Source organism: Thalia democratica, chromosome 8 (genome assembly GCF_965202585.1).
Source record: "Thalia democratica chromosome 8, ktThaDemo2.hap1.1, whole genome shotgun sequence".
Lineage (NCBI taxonomy): Eukaryota > Metazoa > Chordata > Thaliacea > Salpida > Salpidae > Thalia > Thalia democratica.
Window position 1 is genome coordinate 6685673 of NC_139172.1, and position 9480 is coordinate 6695152.

Genomic DNA, 9480 nt, shown 5'->3' on the forward strand with positions numbered 1-9480 from the left:
AACTATCAAACTTTCATTTTTTTATAAAAATTATTTTTCTAAAACTTAATACTATTAAGTTCATAAAAAATTTAATTGATTGTTTATAGTTTAATTATTTTGAAACTGTACATTATATATAATAACTATAAAAGTACTAGAACTCAATTGTAATTAAGTAATCTTAAACGTTAAGAAATATTTTTTTTCGGTAACACAAAATAACAACTAGCTTGAAACTATTTTTTTTGTAAGTTTCAAGTTAATAAATTACAAAATGTTTTGTTTGCAGGTATGAAACCTCTTACGTCGTGGGCTGGATATTTTTTCTGCCATTATGCTAATATCGCTAGTTCTAAATACCTTAACAATAATTGTTATTCGAAAGACTATAGAATTTACACATAGTCAATATGTTTACAAAATTTCTATAGCTGTTTCAGATATCATATGATCTTTATGTTTTTGTATCTTGTCTGGTTACGGTGTTTATATTTATAATCACTTATTTGTATTATGTCAACGACCTGATATGTCGTTTAGTACGGCTAGTGCAGTTGTAAACGTTAAATGTAAGTTAATAAATAACATTCCCTTAAAATGTTTATGTCTTGCTATTTTTTTAATGGTTTTTAATCTGGTACTTCTGCTTGTAGCGACAATATCTTTCACAGTTTCCTTGGTCTCGTTAATATTTTCTGCTGCTGACAGATATTTTGCCTTAGCGCATCCTTTCACATACAAAAGCATGAATACAATTAAGATGGCCAAAATTGGTACGGTGATTATATGGATTACGAGTACATTTTTGAATATTTTCACTTTTCTTTACGCGCTGTTAAAAAACAAAGCTATAACCTTTCAGCCGTCGCCAATTTATAAAGAACTATCTTTTTTCAACAAAAAACCCAAATCAAGACTTTGTGAGTGTTTTGTTGTTTGTTTTGTTTTCTTTGTTGTGGTTATTTACATTCTTAACTTTGTTGAGTCTTTACAAAACTTACCAACAATCTTTGAAACTTAATCGATCGGTAAAAGCAAATATTGCTCCAGAAAAGCAAATGTCTTTGGTTTTGGTTGCTATGGTAGTTGCTTTTACTTTTAGTCTGTTTCCTACTTTGTACAACAATATTCTATTATACATTAACAAAAGTGATTATATAAAGAAAGAACACGAAGCATATATAAAACTATTTATTGCTGTTCCTTTTTTGATAACAAACTCAATTTGGAATATTTTGGTATACAATATTTTAAACCAAAAGTTTCGTTCAGCTTTCAAAGCTTTATTCAAAACAAATGAAAGTTTGTTGAACGACAAAAAAATAGCACTCAAAAGTTTGGGTCCAAAGACCGTGTGTGCAAAAAAACAATTTGGTTATCGAGTCATACACGAGGATACAGTTTAGTGTCTTGTCCAGGACAACTAAGACCAACTAAAAAAAGACCAACTAAATCTTTAATCTTTTATTTTATGTATATATATTGTACCCTTAGTTTGTTTCTCAAGTTTTTACTGATCTTAATATTTTTATAATAAAGAACACGAAGTTCTGAAAAAACTTATATCTATACTTCATAATAATCAAATTAGGTTTTACTACTTATGTTATAATTTAATTTTGTAATTTTAAAAAATAAAATTCAATAGAGTTTTGTACGAAAGTATTTTAAGTTTTATATCATCACTGTTTTATCAACTTGTGACCAACTTAAAATACAGTTACCAAACCTTAGTTTTTAATTAAAAAAACAATTTGAGATTATTTTGAGAGTTTTATTTGATGTTTAACTATAGTGACTAGTTGAGCAAAATTAAAAAACATCTTTTAAATGTTAAAGCTATAAGATTGCTCTGAATTTATTGTTTTTACAGCAAATTAAACAAGTTAAATATTATGCTTATTTCAGAACCATAACGTCAATTGTTGCTTTTTTTCCGATACCAGGTGACTTATAAAGTATTAAAAATTAAATAAGGTGAAAGTCTGTTAAAAATATTTTTTTTTAGTTTTAAATATTTTTTTTAATTTTCTGCAGTATTAACAGTTTGCACAACTTTATAAATATTATAAATATTTTGCAGTAACAATAGAAAGTAAACTTTTAAATGTTCTACAATAAAATATTATAAAAGTGAATTTTTCCTTAATAAGTTAAAAAGTTTATTTAAAATAAAAACATGGTTTGCATTCTTAAAAGTTAAAAAAAATACTACCGAAAAGTTTGATTGTCAAGTTTGTCTTTAACAAGAATAGTCTGTTAAAAATAATTAAAATAAACAAAATACTTAAATCAGATAAATATTAAGATCATAAAAGTATACAAAAAAATGATTAGAAAATTGAACAATCATAATTTTTCGTTTTCTAAAAAATTAACAGTCTTAATTATCAAAAAATCACTAAAAATAAAGTTAGCTTCAGTCAGAAAGTTAAATAATAAACAAAGTTAAAAGCTACCATAGTATTTTTTTTTTAAGTTGAATAAACTTTTGTAGATGAAAATATCTAACTGAGCTTTACTTTTGTAAAAATTAAGATATTTTTTAAATCCGATTATAAAAAGGCCTTCCGGATATATATTTTGTTTTACACTTTTAGAAGTCTTAAAAAGTTATCATTGCTCTAATGGTTATGTTTCTGAGTAAAAATTAAACGTATGTACATTTTTAAATAAAACAAAAACCTCAATAAAAAAATTGACTTTAGAAGGTAGCAAAATCAAAACACAGTGTGTTTTTAGTCATAGTTAAATAATTATATGCGCTGACTAAACAAAATTCTCAATTTACTTAATTTACAGACTAAACTTAAAACTCAATTTACAGAGTATAAAGCTTACATAAATAATAACAGTGAGATTAAAGTATCATTTTTATTACTAGGTTTCAGTGAAAAAAAGCTTCAACCTTGTAAAAAACTGATAAAACAACAAAACTAGTAAAAACAGTTTACCACTTGCATAAATGCTTCCATGATTTACGTTAAAATATTGCAACCACATTAAATAATTATTAAAAAGTACAATGCAAGTCAAAGTATTACTAAAACCAAATAGTGAAAGTAAAAAACGAAACCAAGTTAAAATAATCTTGAAGCTTTTATAGTTATTATATATCTGAATATGATTTAACAACATTTAAAAATTTGTGGTACTGTAGTAAAACTTTATGTGATAAGAGAAATAGTGGTAGGAAAAGACCTGTGTTTAAAAGTGTTAATAGATAGTTGGGCCCTTTTATTGGGACTTTTTTGTAAGAAGACTCTCCATTGTAGAGCATTCATCCATTGATTCTTCTCATTTTCCGAAGTAAAATAAATAAAATAAGTACGTTCTTTAAACTCCATACTGTATCATAATAATCTTTTTTTATCCTCTTGTCAAGTACATAAACTTATAAAAACAGTTGAATATAATTTGTAGATATAAGTCTATTATTTAAGAAGTTAACCACTTTATTTATTTTTTTACTACAGTTGTAAACAAGTTTCTATAGTAAACTAAGTTCAACGATTTATTGATGTTCCTCAATTGCAAAAGTATTTTTAGAGATCGGGTAAATAACTTTTTATAGAACAAAATGAATATCATAGTTACTTATTTTTTAAATATATATTTAATATTTAGTAGTAGTTTTTTTCTTATCGAATAGTAATATAAAATTAAAAAAATAAACTTAATAATAATCAACGCTTAGAGTTAAAAGAAATAAATCAAAAAATATTTCAAAATATTTTTTGATACGAAAAAACACTTTTAAGCGGAACTAAACCTTAACGCTTCCACCCCGTTTAGTGGCGAATCCAGATTTGTTGCTCGCTCCAATTGTGTCCCAGTGATTTTGGAGATCATCACACACTTTGTAAGATTCCTCCAAAAATGTCTTGCAGTAGGCAGGATTAATTTTCATTACTAAGCTTTGGTACACCTTTGCAATTAAAGTTTAATTAAATGCAAAAAAAAGGTTTTTCGTAGTTGATTTTTAGTATTTATACGTTTAATACCATTCAATTAAACAATCGGAATTTAACCAATTTTAAAGAATATACATAAAAACAGTTCCTATACATAATTTGTCACAATATATAACTAATATTTTAGACATGAGCTTTTTATTTTAACAGCTTCATTAAAAAAAACTCGATAAAGGACTTAAAGTTGTTTATTAAGAAAAAAACAACCTTTATAAAGCAGTTAGTTCTAGGCTATGCTCACTAACTAAAACGTTACTTACTAAAGAACATGAAGATCTAACAATACAACATAAACTGTGGCGTCTTGTTAAGCTTCAGTTAAACAGTAACTTAATTTCTATTTACATAGAAATTAAATTAAACTAAGCATAAAAACATTTTCAAATCAATAACCTTAATGCTTTTAAGAAAAAATAGATGAAACTGTAAAACCTTTTTTATACTCTTTTTCTTACATTTACTTACAAATAACTCATAATTTTGTCGAACCATTACTTTAAAAAGGTACTTAAATATTAAAACTTTTCGTTAAAAAATCAAACATTATAATTTAGTCTATCAACTTTTCCTAAAACCAAAACTGCATCTAAACTTTTTGTTGAATAAACTTTAGTATTAGTAATCAACTAAAAGAGAAGAGTTAAGTTTTAACTAAAGTCTGAAACAGGTAATAAAAGTTTTTTTTACTAACTTGGTACGCATGTATGATGTTTCTGGCATCTGCATGAGTGTGTTGAGTAAATACTGCTAAAATCTGTATGTAAAACATTATTATTATTTTTTTTAATATTTCGTTTATACATAATGTTAGTAAAAGAAAATTTGCAAATAACAAATTTCTATACTAAACAAATTAGTATTAAAACTTTTAATGTTTGTTTTATCGATGTATACTAGTTTTAGACATTTTTCAAAACTTCAACGCTGTTTTAAAAACTTAACACATAAGTTTAAAAGGTAATCCTTCATTGTTTTATAAATCTTTTTTTCTATTTGATCAAAGTTTTCAAATAATTCACAGTAGTTTTGAATTTATATAACAAACCTTTAATAGAACGCTCATATTGCATACATGATACATTGGTTGAAACAAAATAAATCTTAGAAAACCGTCTCTAGCTACGCTTACGTCATTAACTGTTACTTGATACTTAAATCTCTGTTGATAAGTTTTGTAAGAATAAATAGGTTTACAACTTATAAATTAAAAGTTTAGCTGTTATTAGTTTTAGATGCTAATGGTACATTTTCGTTAGAATAATTTTTGTAATTACAAACATTTACAACTTTTTAAATGTTAGACAACTATCGTATCTTCGTGCCAAACTTATTAGTGTAATACGTAAATTTATTATTTATAATAAAGATGTAAATTAAGTACAAATTTTTGTTTTAAATTTTTGTGTTTTTAGTACTTAATCTAAGCCTTTTATTTTCGAGTACATATATTTTTTTTATTTGTATATTAGTTATCTTTTTGTTTTTAAGTAAAACCCATTAAAAAATACTTTTTGTTTGTATAAATATAAATTCAAATAGATGACAACACAACTTTTACAAGGGTTACATGACAATTCAAATTCGGACAACTCAAATTCCGATAATTTAAATTCTTAGAAAAATATTTAAACGACTATATTTCAATAAGTAATATAAACTTGAAGAAAATGAAAAATACATATGTAGATCTTATTAATATCTACAAACCACGTTTTTCTATTTTTAAAAATCTAAGATACTTTTTAAGATATTTTGAAATTAGTAAAAATAACTATGTTTTTTACTTTTTTTAAGCCATATCTCTAAAAATATTTAATGTTTTGCAAAAAGAAAAAAAATGGCTTATAGATATTAATATAACTTACATATGTATTTTTAATATTTTACAAATATAAATTACTTTTTTATTTGTGGCTGTTTAAAATTCTTTTTAAGAATTTGAATTGTCGGAATTTGAATAGTCGTGCATCCCAACACAACTTTTACAAGTAATGTTTTTTTAAATAAAATGTGAAGTATCATGATAACCTCTATTTCTTTTTTTAAGTTAGACTTTTCGCAATGATCGGAAACCTTCAAAATGTTTTCACTCTCTCCGAAGTATTCTTCAAAGTGTCTAAGTTGGTTCCTCTGTTAATTAAATAATTATACTATAACAGTTTTATTAATGTATTTTTATAGTTGTTTACTAATTTTTGTTTAATTTCCACATATGTCAAGGTGATCTAACGCAATGCTTGTTAAACTTTGTTTATTTAGCAACAAATCAAAAGTTTCGAACGCTTCAACGAAAACAGTTTATAAAAATTAATAATGATAGATTTATTTCATAACAAAATTTTTGTTCTTTGCAATAGCAATAACTTGTAAAAAGTATGTTTAAAGTTTAGAATGTTACGCATCAAAAGTAGCTTGTTTGTTGAAAAATCGATTAATTAATTATTTTTAAAAATGCAATCTTTTGTTTTCAAAACGTGCTTTATTTAAATAGTTTTCATTTAAGTATGCTTTTCCACAAGATAAACACTATAAAAAAGAAAGAATATATTTTTGAAGCTATAGCTAGATTAATAAATGCTCCATCTACTAATCTTCTATATTATTGTTGTTTTAAATTAGTTTTATAAGAACGGATTTTTCGGTCAAGTAAGATTCTATTTTTAAGATAATTTCACAGAATTCATAAATAAATTTTATAGTTTAAGAACAAAATTAAACTTTAATAAACTATACTAGAAAAAATTTGAAATTTAACATTATTTTATTTTAATTGTTTTAGTATCGCTATGTTTAGTGAAGCTCTTTATCCGGCGTTGATAAAAATGCTGTAACAAGACATCAAGCTGTACTTGATGAACCGTTTTGTGTTTAAAGGGTAATTCCAGAACGAGACGCGTGCAAACGTTGGTGCAGTTTTAATTAAGGTTTCGGTAGGGATAAAATAAAAAGAAGTAAAAATATCTTGATGTAATGTTAGAAAAATACTGAGAAAATTGCTATACAAACCAGCCACAGAGAGTGGTATTCTAGGTTACCTTGGTGCTGCTAATATGTACTTCAACTAAACTTTTGTATTAATTGTTGTTTTATGTAAAGTTCTTTTTGAACATTGTTATTTCTTACAAGTTTTTTTTGATTTAAATCCTAAGTAGTTAAATGTAATATTATTTTATACAACTCTTAAAATGTATTCTATTAAAATTAATTGTGTTTAAAGGTTTTAACTCCATGTTTTTAAAACATATATAGTTATTATTTTTATATTATTGTTGTTATTTGCATGGTTCTTTAATACAACATATTCACTCATTGTCATACCTAGTTTTATGTACAGTAGCCCTAAGTAGTGTTTAGTATCAGTATTAGTTAGGTTAATATTGTTAACATTTAACTATTCTGGTTTATTGCTTGGTTTGTAGATACACTATAACCACACTGTTTAATAATTTAAGTAACCCACATACTTTAAAGAGTTACGATGCTTATGTTATTTTTGGTAACAATCTAATGATATTAAAACCAAACGCACCATATTATGAAAATAAGATCCAAGATTAAAACTTTCATTCAAATTTGTTTCAACGGCAGCTAACGTCATTCTTATTTTAGTTTCAATTTCGTGTAAAGTCTCCATGTTTGCATACAAATCTCTCACTTGATGTTCGTCTATGTTGTATTCCATCTGTTCTGAAAACTTCAGTAGTGCCGGCTTTAATACCTTTTAATTTTTTGGTGTTTTACAATATATCAAAAAAATATCTTATTGAATTTCTTTTATTTCAATCACAACTAAAAAACCTGATTATTTAAACTTAATTTCGCTCTTTTAAAGTTTAAAAAAATCCCTTTTCTATAGTTTTTATTAATTAAACTATTAATTTACGCATATTTTTTCTCAAAGCTGGTAATGATATCTATAATAATTTATTTAGATTTAAAGGTTACTGCAAGTTTGAAATTCAATACTTGTTAAATTCTGAAAATATAAAGTAAACATATAAAAGTCTAAAAATAAAGATAAACAAAATTCCCATTGAACTCAATCTCAGCTTAATTGATTACAATATAAAAAAGTAATACAACAAACTTATCAAAAAGTTCAAAATTACAAAACATGCCTGCAAAATGTTTGTACAAAAAGCAATAATTTTGTAAAAAGCTTTATAAAATAAATCAAATATTAAAATAAGTTAAACAAACAGTCAAATGAAACGTTAGGACTTCAAGAAAATCCTGTTGTACTTCTAGTATACGTCTGATAACTTGACTTCGAATCGTATCTGAAGATTTCAAAGGAACTTCATCACAAGTTTTCGAAGTCATTTCACCTTCAGGTTCGTTCGTTACGAATTTGAAATTACAATTTTTTATTGTTGGAATTCTTTTTTATGGGATTCGAATACGAATATAAAAGTATGTACAAATTATTAAAAAGAATAACTACTGTTTTATTAAAAAATCGGTAAGTATTGTACAAAAAACTTTCAAAAAGTTTAGTCGTACATTATATAAGCTATTAATAATTACTATTAATTTTTGTAAGTTTTTACAGTAAGCAATATTACTATTCTACTTATTAACAACATACAGATTAAAAAAAACCTAAAATAAGTTTAAAAAATATATTCATTACATTTTAAGTAAATACATTTTATTATTTTTATTTTATTTTGAGTTTAATTTGTTGCTGTGAAAAAATAGTTTTACAACTAACAAAAATCTAAATAAGAGTATTAAAAAAAAATCAAATTTTTACGAAAACATAAGTAGTAAAAAAAAATAAAAACAATAAACATATAGTTTAAGCTTCCGCGTTGCAAGTAGAAAATTTGATTAAAAGTTTTCACACGTAATTTCTTCTATTATTACATCATATAAAAGCAAAATGATTTGGTGAATAATGAAATGATTAAGTTTAAAACGTTTACAAGTTTAAGAGTTAATTTTATTACATAATTCACCACTATTTAAAAATATTTTCATAGTGCTTTCATTAAATACCATTTTGCCTTGATAAATACACATTTCAAATTACGAAGTAAGTTGTTTTATCAGATCAAAAATATAAATTATTAGCATCAAATAATTCCTTATAGTACAAATATACCGTATAACTATGGATTAGAAGATAAAAAGCAGTTTAAATTCACCAAAAACTGCTATATTAAATGTTGAATTTAAAAATTCAATAGATTATTCGGTATTTTTATGGAATTGGCTTGTAATATTTGTAAGTATAAAGTAAAAGTATATGTATTTAAAGTCACTTAAAAGATTGTTTATAATACTATTTAAAACAACTAAATACACAATTAATTTAGCTAAGTCGATATATATTGACAAAAATTTTATAAACATCAAAAAGTGGATGTTATTCAACTTAAATTGTTATTCTGTACTAAATATCAATACCATTTAATAAGAATTTCTATTACAACAAGTCTTCTAAATTTAATCTCTGATGTTAAAATGAAAAACACTAATGTTAAAATGTTAATATTTTGTAGAAACTTACTAATTTTCT

General features: G+C 24.2%; 1 protein-coding gene across 1 annotated transcript; it reads right to left on the reverse strand.

Annotated features, from left to right (window-relative positions):
* Nucleotides 1-3748: 3748 nt before the first annotated feature.
* Nucleotides 3749-8279, reverse strand: LOC145842842 (uncharacterized). Its single transcript, XM_082950321.1, has 6 exons — nt 8157-8279; nt 7486-7674; nt 5985-6086; nt 5002-5115; nt 4648-4710; nt 3749-3910 (listed from the first exon to the last, which is right to left on the reverse strand). The coding sequence occupies exons 1-6, from the start codon at nt 8277-8279 to the stop codon at nt 3749-3751; spliced, it is 753 nt and encodes a 250-aa protein (XP_082806447.1).
* Between the last annotated feature and the right edge of the window lie 1201 nt (nt 8280-9480).